The sequence below is a fragment of the Ceratotherium simum genome, chromosome 5 (assembly GCF_057802395.1).
Source record: "Ceratotherium simum simum isolate JZ-2026a chromosome 5, ASM5780239v1, whole genome shotgun sequence".
Lineage (NCBI taxonomy): Eukaryota > Metazoa > Chordata > Mammalia > Perissodactyla > Rhinocerotidae > Ceratotherium > Ceratotherium simum.
In genome coordinates, this window is record NC_141904.1 from 90,049,923 (window position 1) to 90,070,343 (window position 20,421).

The 20,421-nt window shown below is 57.2% G+C and overlaps 1 protein-coding gene across 1 annotated transcript in view; it reads right to left on the bottom strand.

Annotated features, from left to right (window-relative positions):
* The window catches only part of IQSEC1 (IQ motif and Sec7 domain ArfGEF 1), a 368,724-nt gene extending 348,835 nt beyond the window's left edge, over nt 1-19,889 (bottom strand). Inside the window, exon 1 of the mRNA XM_087431595.1 lies at nt 19,590-19,889. Within this exon, the coding sequence (XP_087287721.1) occupies nt 19,590-19,867 (278 nt within the window). The 5' untranslated portion in view covers nt 19,868-19,889. The remainder of the gene's footprint in view (nt 1-19,589) is intronic.
* Nucleotides 19,890-20,421: the final 532 nt, after the last annotated feature.

Sequence of the window (20,421 nt, forward strand, 5' to 3'; positions counted from 1 at the left end):
GGGGTGCAGGGGCTCACAGAGGGTCTGTCCTAGCCTGTCCACGGGGTCTGCAGAGTAAACTCACAGAGAGGTCCTGCCTTGAGGCAAGGCCACCAGCTTCTGTGGCACCCCCATGGGTCGCTGGTGCCCGGGGTGGGGTGTGAGCTCGGGGTCTCTCTGGGTGAGGCTCCACCAGCCAAGGGCATGTCTCCACAGAAGGCCAGCCCCGCTGCAGCCGCCGGGAGCGAGGCTCGTAAAGGGGATCTGCCCACAAGGAACCGAATCAGTATACAAGTCAGTGTGCACGCTGAGAGGGGATGCGGTGGGACAAGGACCTGGAAAAGCAGAAGAGGACGCCACGACGCCACGGGGAGGGAACAGTCAGAGAAGAAGCTGGGGAGGAAACGAGCAGATAAAGCCAGGAGAGGTCTTGGCTGGACGGTGGTGATCAATGCAGCAGGCCAGCCAGAGTGATTAAGTCACCCCACCCATGGGAGGTCGGAAACAGAACGGGGAGGATGGAGGCCACGGTCACTGTGCTGTGCACACGGTGGGGTGGGAGGATGCCTGCCCGCTGCAGCTGGGGTCACCACGTTGGAGCAGCCCCCAACCACCAAACAGCACCCCGGAGCCTGGAGCAGCGAGAGCCTCTCTGAGGCCATGTTAATAACTGGAGTGGTGGAGGGATGTTCATCGCCGTCAGCCCTGAGCGCAGGGCTGGGCGGGGACGGACGTGAGGCCACCAGCCCAGGACTGCCCTTGGCAGCCGCTCCGGCACAGAGACAAGGCCTGGCCTGGGGCAGTGCAGGGGTGGGTCCGGGTCCCTCAGCTGGGCCAGCAGGGGCTCCAGCAGGCTGCACAGAACCAACAGGAAAGCAAGAGAACGCCTGGCCACATGGAATCCATCAGTCACTCAGTGAGCATTTCCTGAAGGCCTACTGTGTGCCAGCTGCTGGGGCTTCAAGAGTGAGCAAACAGAGGACACTCTGCCCTCATGAAGCCAACATCCTCTGGGGGAGAGGGGAGACAGGTATTAGGGCAAACACATCCAGAACATGCTGTCCCGGGATGTGCGGAGAAGGAAAACAGGCGGAGGAAGCAGCTGGTAGTGAGAGCTGCCGGGCATCTCAGAGACGGGGTCAGGGAAGGCCCCTCCGAGCAGGGGACCTCTGCACAGAGACTCCCAAAAGGAAGGGAGGGGGTGGGCCCCGCACCTCTCGCCGTGAGAGTGGGCACACAGAAGGGTCGTGTGGCTGCCCTGCAATCGCCCCATCTTCAACCCATTGTTCCTCTGCCTCAGTTTCCTCATCTGTAAAACAGATAATACCACCTACTTTGGTGGGTTATGTGAGGGCTGAGTCCCTGTTATCTACAAGTCTCTGGCACATCGCTGTGTGACCCAGCAATCCCACTTCTGGGTACACACCCAAAAGAACCAAAAGCGGGCATGTGAAAAGATATGGGCACACCCGTGCTCACAGCTGCATTATCCACAACAGCCAAGAGGCTGTTGGAAACAACCCAAGTGTCCATCGACAGGTGACAGCAGAGCAGAATGTGGTCATCCACACAACAGAATACGATTCAGCCTCAAACAGGAAGGAAATCCTGACACCTGCTACAACATGGGCGAACCTTGGGGACATCATGCTGAGTGAAATTAGCCAGACACAGAAAGACAAAGACTGCATGATTCCACTTACGTGAGCTCCCTAGAGAGGCCAAATTCACAAAGACGGAAAGTAGAAGGGGGTGGCCAGGGGCTGGGGGAGGGGGACGGCCAGGGGCTGGGGGAGGGGGACGAGGAGCCGGTGTTTAATGGGGACAGAGCTTCAGTTTGGGAAGACAGGAAAGTTCTGTGGATGGTGGTGACGGTTACACAACAATGTGAATGTACTTCATGCCACTGAGCTGGACACTTAAAAACGGTTAAAATGGTACATTCTATGTTATGTGTACTTAACTACAATTTAAAAAAATAAGATAAACAACCCTCCTTTGGAAAAACAAAAGCCCCTGGCACAGAGTAGGTGCTCAGCTAACGCCTGTCCCCTGCCAGCCTCCCCCTTGCCCTAAGGACAGAGAGACCACCAACTGGCGCCACAGGGGTCACGGGGGTGAGCCTCGCCGAGGGGGGTGTGGGCAAGATGGCCCTTGCACCCAGCCGCCCTCCGGGTGCAGTCCTCGTCCCTGAGCCCGCTGACCCGAGGCCAGCGTGCAACAGTCAGCAGGACCCGGGCTCTGCACAGGATCCTGAAACCAAAAGACTTGCTGGATGGAGAGAAATCACCCCAAAGCTCCCGGCCCTGGCTGCTGAAAGGCGGCACGGGCCTGATGGGCCAGGGGAACCCCAGCAAGCCTGGCTCCAAACTCCCCTTCTGTGAGGGGCCGCCCCGCAGACCCCAGAAGCAGAGCCCGTGGCCTCCTCTGCTCTCCAGGCCCGAGGCTCAGGCTCTGTGCCCCAACCCCCACCTCACTGCCTGTCACAATTTCTGTTTTAAAACTCAAATTGGGGGCCGGCCCCATGGCTTAGCAGTTAAGTGCATGCACTCCACTTTGGATCCCGGGCGCGCACTGACACGCCACTTGTCCGGCCATGCTGAGGCCGTGTCCCACATACAGCAACTAGAAGGATGTGCAACTACAACATACAACTGTCTACTGGTGCTTTGGGGAGAAAAAGAGGGAAAAAAAAAAAAGGAGGAGAATTAGCAATAGATGTTAGCTCAGGGCTGGTCTTCCTCAAAAAAAAAAAAAAAAACTCAAATTGGTTTTTAAATCAAAGCAGAATCATCAGCAGGCCCCTCCCCTTCCTGTGGAAAGCATCTGATTTGTTATGTAAGGACCTGAGGAGATGTGGGGGCAGTGGGACACCCCGGGGTACAGGGGAGGGGCCTGGGGGCACGCAGGGGTGGAGGGGAGGGGGCAGTGGGGCAGACAGGGGTGCAGCGGAGGGGCAGTGGGGCACACCACGGTGCAGGGGAGGGGCAATGGGGCACACCAGGGTGGAGGAGAAGGGGGCAGTGGGGCACGCCGGAGTGCAGGGGAGGGGCAGTGGGGCAGGTCGGGGTGCAGAGAAGGGGCAGTGGGGCAGACCGGGGTGCAGGGAAGGGGCAAGGGGGCACGCCAGGGTGGAGGGGAAGGGGGCAGTGGGGAACACCGGGGTGCAGGGAAGGGGCAAGGGGTCACGCCAGGGTGGAGGGGAAGGGGGCAGTGGGGAGCACTGGGGTGCAGGGGAGGGGCAATGGGGCACACCGGGGTGGAGGAGAAGGGGGCAGTGGGGCACGCCGGGGTGCAGGGGAGGGGCAGTGGGGAACGCCAGGGTGCAGGGGAAGGGGCAGTAGGACATGCCAGGGCAGGGACAGGATGCGAGCAAACCCACCAACGTGCCCCTTGTCTGCGTCCTGATCTGGGTCTCAGTCTTGCTGTCCCCTTGATTCTTATAAGGATTCTCATTAATCTCAAAATCAACCTGCATATACCGCACCTTCAAAACACAAGGCAGAGACATTTTCTGATGGGTGCGCACACCCCCTTCTCCCCTTCCCCACCTCCCTCCATCTCCCTCCCGCCTGGCAGACTGGCACCCCTGAGCGCTGACCAGTCTCTGCTCCAGCAGCCCCGGCTGAAGGCTGGCGCTTAGGAGGCTTGGCAAGTGCTGGGTAGGTGGACGAATAAATGAATAAATCCACGACTAATCAACACATGGAAGAGAGGAAGGAAGGGAGAGGGAGAGTCACATCAAGTAGTTGCCTGCACACGTCTCTCTGCAACTCCCTCTCTGTCTCTGCCTCCCTCAGTCTCTCTCTGTCTCCATCCCACTCACTCGTCCACGTCTGTCTCCATCCTTCTCCCAGCAGAGCAGCCAAGAGCAGCAGAGGCAGAGGACTATGAGCCCCTGGGAAGAAGGAGGAACACCGATTCCAGTCCCCAAGGGGTGACCCAGGAACACAAGGTCTGGACAGGTGTCTACCTTCCTGCCGTCCAAAAGGCCCACAGCTCACATCCTGCCCCTCTTCCTAGCCCGAGCAGCGGTGGCCCAGTTGGCCTGTAGACTCCTCCTGAGGGGACCCTGCCAGCCCCCAATACTTCCTACTGGGGGGGGACCATAGCCCAGGCAGTGTCCTGTCACAAGATACCCACCACCCCCTGAGGGTCAGGGTCCAGGAGGCCTTGGCCGACCCTCTGCCTCTGTATCTCACACCGTGTGAAGTAATTGGCCCTCATCCACCAAGTAAGATTAAATTTAGCAACTATCCCAACACTAGGGTCCCGGGGGGGCCCACCTCCACTCCCACTGATTCAAACTCTGAGGCTTCGGGCTGCCAGAGATGTGGTCAAACATCTTCAAGCCACAGCTGTAAAACGACATCATTCTAACCCTAGGCTTGACTAAGAAGGATCAAAACCAAATACATTAACATGGACTTAAATACATGGCTTTATTCTCTCACATAAGCCTGGAGGTGGGCAGTCCAGGCTGTGTGCCACAGCTTCCCCAGGTTACCAGAGACCCAGGTTCCCTCCAGCTCACTGCACCCCTGGGGTGCAGCCTTTGTCCTCACAATCTGAAATGGCTGCCTGAGCCCCAGCCATCACAATCTTATTTCAGCCAACAGGAAAGAGGAGCAAAGAGCAAAGGACCTACCCCTTCCCTTTAAAGACACCTCCTAGAAGCTGCACACCACACTTTTGCTTACCTCTTATTAGCCAGAACAGAGTCACATAGCCATCTCTAACTACCAAGGAGGGTAAGAAATGCAGTTTTTATTCTGGTTGGCCTCATGAGCATATTAAACACATACACACACACACACACACACACACACACACACAAATAAGTTTTAATATTAGAAAAGGGAAAGCAGATATTGGGAGGCAGCTGTCTGGGTCACAAACCCCATCCCCACGTAGCCCAGTGACCACCCCCTTTTTTACCTCCAAGACCTCTTTTCGCATTTTCCCCCCAGCCTCCAAAATAATCCTGACTGAGAACTGCGGCGGAGCGGGCACCCCTCCCGCCCGGGCTGTACTGACCGGCTATGGCCTACAGGGAGAGCACTACTCTATTCTTACGCCCACTTTCCAGCTGAGGAAACTTGCCTGGCTGCTCAGGATGGAGTCAGTATCCAAACGCAGACTGCGTGCACCCACCACGTCAGCAGTGTTTATTAACCAAACCACACTTGGCAAACTGGGGCAGAGAGGTGACAGCATTCAGTCCCAGCCCCAGGCCCTTGACGTCCCATGCAATCCAGCAGCCTGGGACACAGCTTTCCCTGGAGGACTCTCAACTGTGGGAAACGCCCGAGGACCCAGCACGGGCCTGACTACACCAACACTGGCCTTCTACAGACAAAAAGCCGAGCTCTGCCTGTGGCTGGGCTGGGCTGAGCTGAGCCCACAGGCCCCAGAGGCCCAGACCCTGGCTGGACACTTCCCATCAAACCAGAGGGCTCGGGGCAGCCACCAGCTCGTGGGGGAGGGAGAGGGTTGTTTCAATCAAATTAAAGCAAAGGAGAACCATTCAGGGAGAAAAAACTGGGCTTCAGCCGAAGCCGTCGTCACCTTGAGAAGAAATCGAAAGCCAGTGCCCTCCTAGAGGGACACAGGTAGAACCCAGGATGTCGAGTCCCCGAAGGGCAGCGCCAAAGTGGGTGCTGAGACTGTCTGGGGCTCCCTGCCTCCCTAGCCTGCAGTCTCTCCAGCCAGCTCTCCTCCAAGGGCCCCTGCATAGAGGAGAGGCCAGGGGGCACGTGCTTCCCCACCAGCCTGAGAGCGCCTCCCTGTCCCCCAACCCACCCCCCGCACACGGGGCCCGTAAACGCTCACTGGATTGGACCTGAAGTTCCAGCTCAGCAGAGAGTTAAAAGACACCACCTTTTTGTGTGTGTGTGAGGAAGATCAGCCCTGAGCTAACATCTGTTGCCAATTCTCCTCTTTTTTGCGGAGGAAGATTAGACCTGAGCTAACATCCGATGCCAATCCTCCTCTTTTTTTGCGGAGGAAGATTGGCCCTGGGCTAACATCCGTGCCCATCTTCCTCTACTTTATATGGGACACCGCCACAGCATGGCTTGACAAGTGGTGCAACGGTGCGCGCCCGGGATCCGAACCTGCAAACCCTGGGCCACCACAGAGGAGCGCACACACAACCGCTACGCCACTGGGCTGGCCCCAAGACACCACCTTCTACAATAAAAACAGTCCCTGCAGAGAAGAGCTGACATCCTGATGAAATACGAGCTGTTTCTCCCCTCCCTCTGGTCTCCTCCAGCAGAGGGGGACCTGACTTTTAGCCTCTGGTGAATGAAAACTTGGGAAGATGGTGATGAATCAGCTCCCCCCGCCTGACCACCCTGTGCCCTCAGGGCCAGAGTCGGCACGTTTTCTTGAAACAGGAGGGCTGTGCCCAGTAGATCCATTCCCGCTGGGCCACTGTCCTCCAGACCTGTCTGCATCCTCCCCCCGTGGCCTGATGCTTTCAGGCTCCTGGGATACAAGAGAGAAGGGGTTTGCTGAGTCCTGTCCAAGAGGGAGGAGCCTTCGCATGCCACGTCCAGATCACTGCTAGCACGACCACCCTCCCCAGAGACCACAGAAACACGGAGGAGGTCAGCTCCCATCACTGCCACTGCCCAGCCACAAAAAGAACCCAAGAGCTTGGTCAGAGGTGGACCTCAGGACCACCAGACACAGCAGAATGGAAAGAGCACTGCTTTGGGAGTCACACAGACCCAGGTCATGTCTGGCCCTACCACTTACTAGCTGTGCAACCCCAAGCAAGATGCTTCACCTCTCTGAGCTTGTTTCCTCATCCGTAAAGTGGGGCCGTGCAGATAAAAAGGGATCAGCTAGCACATCGCAGGCACCCATAAATGCTTATTTCAGCCAATCTCACAGTGGGGGCCCCACCCCACCCCCGTGCCAGGAAAGCAGCTGCCTCCAGGAGAAAAGCAGTCAAGTCAGCTGCAGTCAAGGCCACTGGCCATTAGACTTGCTGAGGAGTCTTCCCAACCAGAAGAGAGTTTGAGCACCCATCCGCACAGTCCACGTACCTACGTGTATTTATTTATCACCTGCAGGTACGAGTGCACTCAGGTTATGCACATCACAAGAGAGCCCCCAAAAACACGCTGCTGGAAACAGACATTCTAGCATCTCTTCCCGTACCTCAAAGGAACGTGTTGTTCACCCCTAGGGGCGTGCACACCCCACTCTGAAGACCCTGGACTTGTCTACTTAACCATCATGGATTTATGTAGACTGTCTCAGTTTATGCATAAGCAGTTTGCTGGGAGGGCATCCGAAGGTGAGCAGTATCTGGCTGCTGCCCGCCCCAGAGGGGGGACAGGCAGGCACCCCCCCCCCGGGCAGGGTACAGTCAGGGAAGTCACACGGGAGGCCCCTGGGGGGACCCAGGGCCGCAAGAATAAACCCCAAGAGAGAACTTGGCCTAACATGTATCAAAATCACGAAAAGTTCCAAGACAGGAGCCTGTCCTTAAAGGACACGCGGGCTTTCTGGAGGCAGGAATGGAGGCGTGGGAAGGGCATCCAGGCAGAGGGGACAGTGTGGGCAAAGGCACCGAGGCGGGACAAGAGCACACGTCTGGAGTGAGTGGCAGTGCTGAACAGACAGGGCCATCTGGCCACCCCACCCAGGACGGGTTTCTGGGCAAGAGAGTGCCTGTGGGGAAACACCTGTGTCCTAGCCAAGATGGAGTGGGCAGGGAAGGAATGAAGAGAGAGGAGGAGACGCACATTCCTGCCTGCTCCCGAGTGCGGGCACGGGCTCAGCTCACCCTGCAGCATCCCCTCCCCAGCCGCCTCCAGGACCACGTGTGGCTGCCGTCCCAGGGACTCCCCCGAGGTTCACGCAGGATAGAGAGAGTCTGTGGGAACCTCCATCCCCGCAGGATGACTGCCTTCCCCAGGCAGAGTGATGCCACTCACAAGGCCCATGATGTTGGGGAGAGAGCAGGAATGAGGACGCAGCACTCCTAATTACTGCAGTTATCAAAAACGCATTAGCGGCAAGGATTTCCTCCAGATCCTCTTTCTCCTCCCTGGATGTTGTGGCTGCTTCGCCATATGGCAGGAGTTAAAAATACAGCTCAGAGTGAGGGGGATGCAGATGGGAGTGGGCAAGCGTTCCCTGAGTAACGGGGCGGGGGCGCTGGCTGCTCCCGTGGCCACCCCATTCCCTGGGCAGGTCTCGGGACCGGGAAGCTTTCTCAGCTCCGGGGTGCCGGTCTCCCAGCGAAGTGCAGAATGAGACCGCCCTCAGACACCCAGACACCCACTGCGAGTTACTCGACACAGAGAGCTCACCACACAGGCTGCCACGTTCCACACAGAGAGAGGCAAAAACTGGGCCCCACCTGCGGGCCAGCCATGAGTGAAACTCGTGCCAGCCTCAGGTGGGAGACGTGACAGCACAGCCAGAGCAAATCCAATGTGGTGGATTAAAGATGGCTGCAAATCCTTGCTCCTCTCCCATCAAGAGTGGAGTCTAATTCTCTCCCCTTAAACCTGGCCTTGGGATCTGCTTGACCAATGGGATGTGGCAGAAGTGACCCTCTGGGACTCCCAAGGCTGAGTCACAAGAGGCCTCACATCTCCCACTGGGCCTTCCAGAACACTCTCTCTGGGATCCTGGGTCACCACATAAGAAGCCCCACTCCCCTGAGACCCCCATGCTGGAGAGGCCACATGACACTCCAGTCGGCAGTCTCAGCCGAGCCCAGCCTTCCAGACACGTCCACAAGTTCCCAGATATGTATGTGAAGTCATTTTGGACCCTCCAGACCAGCCCATCCGCTATTTGAACACCATCGCATAACGTCCACTGACAACACAGGGAACAGAAGAACCAACCGCCGAAGCCCTGCCCACCCCTGACCCGCAGAATCTCAAGCTATAATCAAAGGCTGCCTGTCTTAAGCCCCTAAATTTTAGAGCAATTTGTTACAGAGCCACAAATAAACCAGAGCATTTAGAGTGACTGATAGATTGAGTTATTCATTCATTCATTTCTTCAACACATATTCATTAAAACCTGCCCTGAGGCAGGGCCCTTATAGGAACAGCAGAGAAAAATAATTCTTTCTCCTTGTCCCCCAGGGAGCTCCTGGGCTGGTTCCTCAGTGCCCACCCAGTTTGTCTGGGTCCATACCCTTGTACCCATCTCCCTGTTTGGCAGCTTTCTCTCCTGGGGCCTGCTACTTCTGGGCTCCACTGCCAAGAGTCTCCTGCCCAGTTCCTGCCCCTGCCTTTATTCTCTCCGGGGGAAGAGAGGATATGTGGGATGTTCTGCCTCTCGAACAGGTTTTATTACGCTCTAAAAAGTCCCCTTTATCCTAATACAACAAGGAATGAAAATGTTGCACTAGAAAATATCTATTTAAAACAAAAGAAGGTAGTAAGAGAGAGGAAGAGGGAAAAATAAGACATAAGACATACAGAAAATAAATAAAATTGCATGTGTAAATCCTACTTTATCAACAACTATATTAAATATAAGTAGATTAAACACACAAAAGGCAAAGGCTGGCAGAATGGATTTTAAAAACATGTAATCCAACTATATGCTGTCCACAAGACTCACTTTAGAATCCAAGATGCAAATAGGATAAAAATAAAGGATAAAAAGGGTATATCATGCAGATAGTAACCAAAAGAGAGCTGGAGTGGCTATACTAACATCAGACAAAATAGATTGTAAGACAAAAATTGTTACTAGAGACAAAGAAGGACATTTTATAATGTAAAAGCGTCAATCCATCAAGAAGAAATAATAATTATAAAGATATATGCACCAAACAACAGAACTCCAAAATATATAAAGCAAAAACTGACAGAAATCAAGGGAGAAACAGACAATTTGACAATAATAGTTGGAGACATCAATACCCTACTTTCAAAAATGGACAGAGTAACTAGGCAGGAGATCACCAAGGAAACAGTTGTCCAGGTCCAACACCATAAACCAACTCAACCTACAGCATACACAGAACACTCCCCCAACAATGGCAGAATACACAGTCTTCTCAAGCACACATGGAACATTCTCCAGGACAGACTGTATCTCAGACTTTAAAATGAGTCTCAATACATTCAAAAGGACTGTAATCATATAAAGTACGTTCTCTGAACACAATGGACTGGAATTTAAAGGGTCCCCTAAAAATGTCTAGACCACACTTTCATGGGGATGTGCTTGGCTTATCCTTGCTTAAACCAAGACTTTCTCCACCACCCTTGCCTCTCTCCGTCTCAGTTTCCCCATCTGTATAACGTGAATAGTAATGCTATCTACCTCCCAGAGTTGTAACAAGTGTTTACAATAAGTCAATTGTCATAGTTATTATTACTCATTACTGACGGAGGGTGGTAATAATAATCCCTTACCCTCCATCTCTGGGTGAAGAGACGTTCATTCATACAACAGATTAAGACTTCCAAATGCCTTTGCTCATTATTTAACTTGGTCCTCACTGCGGCCCTGCAGGATCACCTGTTAATTGGGAAAAAGGTGGTGGTGGTGAGGCCCCAGTACAGTGGCATCTGTTGAGCTTGGCTCACGACGGGTACCAAGGAGGGTGCAGGGCAGCCTGTCGGTGGGAGTCAAACGGTGGTCAGAGTCACCCTGGACACCCTTTTAGGTGGAGGAGATTTACACACCTTGAAGTTTGAGAACTGCTGTGCTGGGTGAAAGTAAAGCCTCAAAGAAATCTAGATAGACATGTGAGCATGTAATGGGCTGGGGGAGGGGGGCAGAACATTCTAGATGCCTCTGCTTTTTTAGTTGGCAGGCCTCCACAATGTTTGATAACATTAAGTCTCCACGACTTGAATACATATGAAGAGGCTGTAACTGAGGGTGAAAGGGATTGTGATGGCACATCTTACAAAGGGCTGGACTCAAAATCAGCGCCACAAGATGTGCAGAAGGTAGACAGATAGCAGAGAGATAAATGCCAGAACCCAAGTTGGCTGATCCTAAATCCCATGACATTTCTCTTACATCAGACTTCTCAACCTAGAAAGAGGGAACAACAGTGACGGAAGTCAGCAAGAATGAGAGGTACTCTGCACTGACATATATGAAGGATTTAATCCTCACAACCCCTCTACAGGGAGGTGATGTCTTATAATCCCATTTTATAGGTGAAGAAACTGAGGCACAGAAAGGCTAAGTAACTGGCCAGAGGAGACACAGCCAGGACATGTGGAGGGAGTGGCATGGCCCCAGAGTGCGTGTCCTGACCATTGCTCTGTCCACATACAACACGTTTACCTTGACCAGGAGCCATCTAAAAGCCCCAGCCACCCTGGGGGAGGTGAGTGTTCCTGCTTGGGGTGCTCCTCCAGAGGGGTGAGTGAGTCGGGGGAGCTGGAGACAGGGTCCACTCACTCACCAGTCCAGGAAACACTGCAGGCCACCAAGACCGACACGGCACTCTGCCATCTGGAGCCCTTCCTTCTGGTTAAGCAATGATCTCTCCCTCCCATTTGGACAGGCAGTTGTTGGGGGGAGACAGGCTGGGACCACATTCCTTTTATCCAAAACCCATGTGCTCCTGCTCGCCTCAACCAGCACCCCGGGGCCAAGCTCCTGGCGCCCCAGTCCTGCAGCATCTCCTGCAGCCTCCTACTCACTGGCCCCCGCCTCCCGCAGGAGCCAGGTGTCCTGTCCACACCTAAGAGCAATCACGGCCTCTGCACAGGGACTCCTCCAGGGCCTCCTGTCTCCCCAAGTCCCTCCGGGCCTCCACGGCCCTGCTCAGCCTGCCCCCCACTTACGGCCCCCTCCCCCCACCTCCCTTGCTGTCCCCTCGCTCACTCCGCTCCTGACATGCCCGTCTCCTCGCTGGGCCTCGACCACGCCAGGCACACTCCCCACTCAGGACACCCTAACAGGGAGACCCAGTCGTCACTGGCCCCACCAGAGATGATGGAGCTGGGGCTCACAGCAGCTCCTTTCACGTGCTGAGGGTGAGGAAGAAGAGCTGGGTCTCCAGGCCAGGACCCTACCACGAGTCTTACCCCTGGGTTGACCACACGGGCCACCTGCCCATTGGCGTTCAACTTCAGGCTGTCCTGGGACCCCGGCAGCCCATCCCCAAATCTCGTCCACACATGCACATGCCCCCAGAAGAGCCCCTAGAGGCTGCCCTCATACCAGTGGACACGAGCACCGAGGCCGTCCGGGACGACAGTGGGGTTTCACCCAGCACCTCATCCCAGCCCTGCCCCGTCAGACGCTTCACATGCAGGTTGCAAACGACTTGCCATGAGAGGCCCCACCAGACCTGTTCCCCGTGGTTCCGGCGAGGAGGGCCAGCCCGGGGCTTTGACTCTCTGCCAGACCTGACACTCTTCATGCACGGGCATCCGCAGAGCAAGCGGGCCCTTCAACCAACACGGGAGTGCGAGCAGAGCCAGAAGAGGGGTGCGAATGCCTCTCCTCTCGTATGGCCACGTGCCCCAGCGTGCCCTGATGAACGAATGCACGTGGAAAGGCCCAGGCTGCTCCACCACAGCTTCTAGCACGCCAGCAGACGCTCACACGCTTGGAGTGAAAGTGCGGCCAACACAGAGCAAACGGCGGCACTGGCTCGCCGTTCAGAGACGTCAGAGAGTCCCTCCCCACACAGGCCACCTACTGCCACAGCCACCTGCTGGCGGGGGCCGCCACCATCATGCTGAAAAGGGACTCGGGCTCCTGGCGGTCAAATACTTCAAGGTGACCACGGCGAGTGAAAGGCCAAATCCGACACGCAAAGGGAGAAGCCACAGTGGTCCCCAGGCGGGTGACAGCGCTGGAGTTAATTCTGGTTCCCGAACCCAAAAGTCTGGGTGAGCTGCCCACATCTGGAAACCCCTCCGAATGTTTCACAGGCATTTACACAGACAGTTCTACAGCTGCACAGTGTGGCGATGAACTGCATGGGCTCCAGAGGCCGAAACACGTGGGTGCAGGTCCCACCTCTACTGCTGGGTGACCATGGGCAAACTGCTTAACCTCTCTGAGCCTCAGTTTTCATATCTGCAAAACGGGGTGCTAACAGCTCACACCTGTCACAAGGTCAGAGCATCAACAGAGACACTGAGGAGAACGTGCCCAGCACCGGGCACTGGAATGGGCTCAGTTACTACTATGGTTTGATTATAATCAAAGCATTCTGAGGTTAGGTGCAAAACAACAGGCTTTCCGTCCCCTTCATTTGTGAATCTTGCCTCCTCCAAGAAGGAAAGCCAAGCATTGCGACAATCAGGGTGCAGACACAACACAGCCTCAGAGGGGAGCCAGGCTTGTTCACCGCCCCAACCCCAGGCTGAAATCTGAGTTCTAAGCAAGAGCCCTGGGCTGGTCCGTGTCTGTCTGGCCCAACTGTCCCCACTCACAGGCCTGGCATGACCACTGACAGCGCCTCCCACCACCAAACACGCCGAGTACCTTCTCGCCCCCACGCTCTCACATGTGCTGTTTCACCCACCTTGATACCATCCTCCTCCTCCTTCCCGCCCTTCAAGCCCTGGCTCAAATGTCACCTCCTCCAGGAAGCTTCTGTTGATGCCCGAGGGTGGCCATCTGCTTCCTGCTCCAGGGCCGCACACCACTTGGCCCCACTTCCTCTCCCTGCCCAATACCTCTGCCACCTTCCGTCTGTGTCCCCGTTCACTCGTTTCCAAGTGGAGGCAGTGGGGGGCCGTGCTGATCAAGGACAAGCATCAGGCGGGAGTCACAGGACAGTAAATAAGAGGATGTGGCAGTAGCAGGTATGCACGCTCAGCCTGGCTTCTGGGACACAGTCGGTGCTCCATAAACGCTAGCTCCCCATCGACGCGCTTGCCAACACCCTCAAGGATGGACAGGCATGTAACAAAGCTAATATGGCAAAACCTTCATTGTAGAGCCTGGGCGGTGTTCTGCCTTGTTCAGTTCTTTCAACTTTTCCATATGTTTGACAATTTTCATAATAAAACGTTGGGGAAAACCAATCCTCAACAGCATTCTCAATACCCTAGCCTTCCTCCTCCTGGAGCTACCACTTACTGCGTCCTACAATGCCCGGCCCCGTACGCAATTCCAGCGTCTGACCTTCCTGAACAGAAACAGCCCTCCCCATTTTACACGAGGTGGAGGCTGGCCTCAAGGAGGGCAGGTCACCCTCCCCCGCCCCAGCTCCCGCCGAATGCCTGGTTCGTCTGCGTGTTTTTCCCACTGCTCTGTGGCAGCTGTATGGGTGACACTCACCCTGACAAGCTCAGAACAGTGCCCTTCCCAAGTTAGGCGAAGGGTTGCTCTTTCTGACAAAAAGCGAAAGCAAGGAACGAAAGACGAGATCAGCTGTCAAAACAACGTCAGAGACAAAACAGCTGACAAACAGCCACCCGGCTGACCAAAAATCCTGAGGCCCCAAACTCCCAACACGGGGACCCTCCACCGTGTCCACACACTCACCCTCCTTGACCGCATGGCCCAGCCGCCAGACTCTCGCAGGATCAGAAGGCCTGACCCCACACAGGGGAGGCGAAAAGGCACGTCGGAAACAAGAGTGGGTCTCGACTTGATTTCACACACAGTGCTGCTCCGTTTTTCTCAACCGAGATAGATAAAGAAGGATTTCACATTTATTTTCCAGGTTGTAAAATAATAATTTGCTTAGCTTGTCAGACAGCTGGGAGGGAGCTTCAGAGAAACACTCTCCTCATCTTTCTGGGATTCTACCATCTACCGGAAAAATCAGCATCGCTCACCCCGCTCCCTCGGAGTTGAATACATTTTGTCCAAGAGGACAAGTCTCCGAGAGCACGTAGCAGGTCGTTCCTGGCTGAGGGACATCCTCCCCAGCATTGGATACTCGGCTTTATCTCGGCTGGGAGAATAAGAACACTACTTCATGAAAGCATCAACAGAGTATCTCCCTCTGCCATGCTCACAGACAGAAAAGCCCTCTCAGCCTCCCTCAGCCAGTACAGCCCCCACTCTTTGCTAAGAGGGGGTAAAGGAGATGGAAACATGAGGACTCAGCTCTTCAGACTCGGGACCACAGGTTTGGTACTTCCCAGCTACTCTTGAAGGGTAACACGCCTTCAGAAGCTCCTTGCCAGGACCCTCCCAAGTATAGCTTCTTGTGTCACCCATTCTCCCCAGCACCCCCCACCCCACCCCGTCACTGGCCATCCTTGAGCTTCCCTCTGAACCCGTGCACCATAGTCATGGTTAATGTCACCACAGACCTGAGAAGAGTGCTTGTTGGTAAGTCAACAGAGACTGAATGCCACTGGAAACCTCCCCCAGAGTGAGTCACCAACTCAGAGCTTCAGAAAAATGTCCTCTCTGAGTGATGTGACAGCTCCTGAGGGCCGGAGGGGATAAGAAAGCGAGGGAGGCCACTCCACGGGGCCCTCTCTCCCATCTCTCCAGGCAGATGTTTACTTCTGCTGGGAAATTTGGGAGGATCAAAGGCTAGAGGGAATCATCTCATTCAAGCCTTGCCCCCTCCACACTGCCCCCTCAGGGGGCACCAAGGGTCCAGCCTCAGTGACAAGATCCCACGTGGCAGGACAAAAGCCATACATGCTGGGCTTCTCCAGCCCTAGAGGGTCCCGGGAGGTCGTCTGATCATCCTGCAGCAAGAAGGGCAAGTGGTGGGTGTGTGAGAGCGGGGAGCCTGGAGCCAGACCCCCGCAGTCCCGGTCCTGGCTCCACCACTAGCCACGCAGGGGAGCTGCAGCAAGTCGTGTGACCTCTCTGAGCTTTAGTATCCACACCTGTAAAGAGGGGGCAGCAATGTTCCCGCCCCGTGGGATTGACGTGACCGTGAAAGGAGCTGACAACTGCAAAGACCTGGAGCAATGCTGGGCACACAGGAGGCCCTCCGGACGGAGCCAGAACGCACTCACCCCTGCCTCTCCGGACTTGGTTCTGTCTGTTCCTCAAAACCAGCTGCACCTGCTCAAGTTCAAGCTGATTTTCTAAAGGAAAACACAGTAGTTTTAATCAATGACCTGCTTTCATCCGCTCAACAAGTACCTGCCAAGCATCTATTGTGTGCCTGAACCACCAGTGGAGGGGGCGGCTCTAGAAACATCATTAGAATGTGGCCAACCAAACACTGGATACGAATCTGATGTCAGAAAAAAGGAAATGAAATAACCCAACGTAACCTAAGGCATCCCGTTTCTTTCTTGTTATCATCCCGTTTTCCCCAAAGGTGAGAAACTCCTGATGATATCTTTCAGCAGTGGGTGAGGGACGAAAGACCACTTTCTGAAAAAGGGTTTAAAGGTTTCTGAGCCTGCAAGTTTCCATGTGCCCAGTAACTCCCCCCAAAGACTGCTGAGGCGGTTCCAAGATCACCGTCGTCCCAGGCAAGCCTGCTCAGCTGCGTCTGTCTAACCCCAGCAGGACACGGCACCTTCCGGATATGCAGGGGTGGCCTGTCCACGCGGCAACAGCAGGGGGCAGTGACTCGTGACTCAAGGCGGAGCAGCCGGAGGCTGCTTAGGAGGTCAGCCGGGCCTGCCTTAGCCTTACACTCCAGCCAAACCCTTGCCTAGGGCCCTATCTGCAGGCAGGGGGACGTGGGAGAAGGCACTGGCAGTGCCCAATGGTGGGCACACCAGCACTGGGGGTAAGTGGAGCTGAGTCCCTCAGCAGGAAGTAATCCTGAGGCTGTGGCCTTGCACTGCCTGTCACCTCGGGAACCTCACGCACGGATGTTCCTGTCTCAATCACAGATGGCCGACCCCAACACCACCCCCACCTCTGGGCAGCCATTCCCCACTCCGTGCCCCCTACACCGGGCACCTGGAGGTCTCACCCAGGTCGTCAGGAAGTTCACTCACCTCCTGCCTGTGCTCAGCTGGCCCAAAAGAAATGAGAAACCGATTGACAAGGGAAGAATCTGAAATGCATTAAGCACCTACTGCGTACCAGTCTCCTCCACGCCCATTATCTTCATTTAATCCTCAGAAAAAGTACGGGCAGCAGCTATGATCATCCCCATGTTGTGTGCATTAAAGAAACCTGAGGCTAACAGGTGGCGCGACTTGTCCCACGGTCGCTGGCTGGTAAGGACAGAGCTGGCTGTCAGATCCAAGCTTGTCTGCCCGTGTCCGTTTCTCTAAGCAGTGCTGTTTATTCTCTTTCTCTCCGCTCTTCCTTTGTCTCCAAACACATCACTAATAGCTCTGCATACAGTAGGCACTTAATAAAAGTTGGCTGCTCTCAAAGGGGTTGGTTATCCCATGCTCCTTAGGCACAAATCAGCTCGCTCCACAGATGGGCAGCGGGCATCTCAAATCCAGATATGGAAAAGCAGCCCTCAGCTCTTTCCCCCCACTCTCGAGTGAGCCAGAACCCAAGCATGTGAGAAGGAGAGTAGGATGCCCCCGGCCCCAGCGTGTCTCCTGTGAAGGCAGGGAGGCTCCAGCATCCTCCCTCCCAAAAGGCTGGGAAACGAAGCGGATGCAGGAAAATGGGCCCGCGTGCTCTGTTTTGAGAGAGCCCACAGTTCTGTCAGTGTGCTGGTGCCTCACAGCCTCACTCTTCAGGGTGTGGCCCAGGGGCCAGCAGCATCCGCATCTCCCAGGAGCTTGTTAGAAATGCAGGCTCCCCAGCCCACCCTAGACCTACTGATCAAAACCTGAGTTCTAGCATGATCCCCAGGCACCTGATGCTCATCCAGGTTTGAGAAGCTCCCCTGACCTAGAACTTGGGTCGGGCACTGTGTTGCCATAGTTTCTCTTAAAAGGGATGCTATCGTAGGCTCTGGCTGTGTTTCAACTAAGGGAAGACAGGCTGCCACAGAGCCAGGGACTTGTGAGACAAGCCCGCATCCGTATCCCCAGCTCCCCACCTCCAAGGCCACAGCCCAGAGGACACTGTGGGGATTCCCCACACAGGCAGGACTTGCTGCCTTGCAGAATCTTCCTGTTCCACACTTGGTCACCAGAGGTGACTTTGAAGGGAAAAAAGGAGCCCACCCCCCAGGGCGGTGCTGTGAGGCATTTGCTGACAGTGTGTGTCACTGTTTCCTAAGAAAGCAGCGTGTCCCTGCCCTGGTGTGTCGCCTCGCTTAGCTGCTGAGGACTTCACCTGGGCAGACCCTGGCTTTCCCTTCAGTCCTTGCCTGGGGGACAGGAGCTCAGGCCCCTGCAAGCAGCACCAGTGACTCACAAGGCTGTGGGAGGGATGAGTGATGAGGGGTCTCAGAGACACCAGAGAGCCAGGGGCCCGCACACGGAGACCATGGGGTCTTTGTGGTCTCTCTGGGACACCACGCCTCACTCCTTCCTCACCCCTCCCCCATAAACTGATAGCAGGAGTTTGCCTGGAGGCTCACCAGGCCCTGACCCCACCCTCAGACTCTCCTCCTCCAGAGCCTACTAGAGCCCAGGAGCACTGCTCAGAACTGGCTCAGGAGGCAGGGTGGCACGCAGGGGCCCTCTGTCCCATGGCCACAGCCTGGCACAGGCCTACCTGGGATGGGGGAGACACGGAGTCTCAGGTGACTGTACCTGGACTTCTGGGAATCAGGAGCCCCTCCCCCTCGCAAGATCCTGGAGTCAGGGTTAAGTCCTCCCGCATCCTTTCTGCCCACCCCCAGTCTCCCAGGAAACCTTTCCTGAAGCCACAGACCTGCCACTCCCGCCCCACCCCCAGGCATACAGCGCTCTTGTCCTCCGCCCCAGTCCAGACCATGGAGTGTGGACCAGACAGTCCCAAAGACAGAGGGCCAGATGGGGCAGACAGGTCGCAGAGCACGCAGGAACCCCACCCCAGCGTCACCAGATGACCCCGGGCCCCCTGCCTCGCCCCAGATGGGCGCCCGGACTTCTGCGGAGAGGGGCCGTGCACGCCACTTCGGCACCCATAGGAGGTGAACGGGCAGCCGGCCCGCGGGCTGCGAGCTCGCCGGGGGCCAGCGCGGCCGGGGAGTCCCGCCCCATCCCTCCCCCCCATACCACCCCCTGTTTAATCCTTGGTCCGAAATAGCCCAGGGTAATCCCGGGTGAAGCGGGCGGAGCATTAACCCCGAGCCGCGAAGGAAGAGACGGAGGCGTCCAGCAGGAGGAGGGCTCTGCGCGTCCCAGGATGGAGGCATCACAGAGTCCCTTCCGGAGGGACTGCGACCCGCAAGTGACCCAGGCCCACTCGAGGGCAGAATCTGCGCCTGCTGCGCCCTCTCCCCTCCGGGTCTCCGGGTCTCCGGGTCAGGAGTTCTGGCCCCGCCACCCAGAGCCCTAGGTCTGCACCCCGGACGGCCCCCCATGGCGAGGCCAAGCCCGCATCCGAGCTCCCGGGGTCACCGCACCCCGAGTCCGGAGCCGTCCGCTAGCGGAGAGCCAGGCTGGTGGGAGCGCCCGGCAGCGCCCTGGATCCCCTTTCCTGGGGAGCCCAGTCCCCGCCCGAGATCGAGACCCAGATCCGGGCCGCGAACCCGCCAGGGGCGCCCGGAACGCCCGCGGCTCTCCTGGGGGGCAGGGCTGTCCCCCCGCCGGGCCCCCTCCCCGCCGGGCCCCGAGCGGAGCGGGGCCCTCCAAGAAGTTCGCGCGCCCCCGACACGCCGGCCGCCCCCGGTCCCGGCTTACTTGTCGCGGCGGACGCCGAGCTCCGGGATGGCGCCGAGCGGCTGCGGGCCGGGGCCGGGGCCGGGCCCGGGGTCGGGGCGGCGGGTGCACGCGGCCAGGTGTCGCCGGTGCCGCTCCAGCAGGCCGGCGTTCTCGCGGCTCAGCCGCGCCACTTGGCGCTCCAGCTCCTCGATGCGCCGCCGCCGGCGCGCCAGCAGCTCCTGCTGCGCCGCGACGATCCGGGTCAGCTCCTGCAGGTACTCGGCCGCCCTGCCAGGGGGCTCGGCGGCGCTGGCCATGCTCCCCGCCCGGCGGCCGGCCGCGCCTCAGGCGAGCGGGCGGCGGGGCGGCGGGGCGGCCATAGCTGCGCGGCGGGGACGGCGGCTCGCGCGGCGCGGGCTCGGCCGGGGGCGCGGCGGCGCGGGGCTGGCGCGGCCCGCCTCGGCTCCCGCCTCCGCCTCCGCCGGGCCCGCCCCCGGCGCTTCCCGCCTCCCGCTCCCGCGCCGCCGCGCTCCGCCACCCGCTGCCCCGCGGACGCGCCGGGTCGGGCGGGCAGGGCGCGGAGCTGCGGCCGCCGCGGGCAGGCGAGGAGTTTGCAAAGTGCCAGCTGCGACGCGAGGGGGAGCGGGAGGCGAGCGGCCCGCGCGGGAGGAGGCGGGAGGGCGGGAGGGCGGGAGAGACGGCGGGAGGGCGCCCCCTGCCGCCCTGCGCCGTGCGCCCAGCTCGTCAGAGTGAGACTGTCGCCTCATCACCCCCACCCCAGCCACTCTGATGTATAAATTTAGTAAAAAAGAAATTGGACAAGATGTAGCTTCATCATGCTATCAGCCCACGATTTGGAGTGTGAATAGAA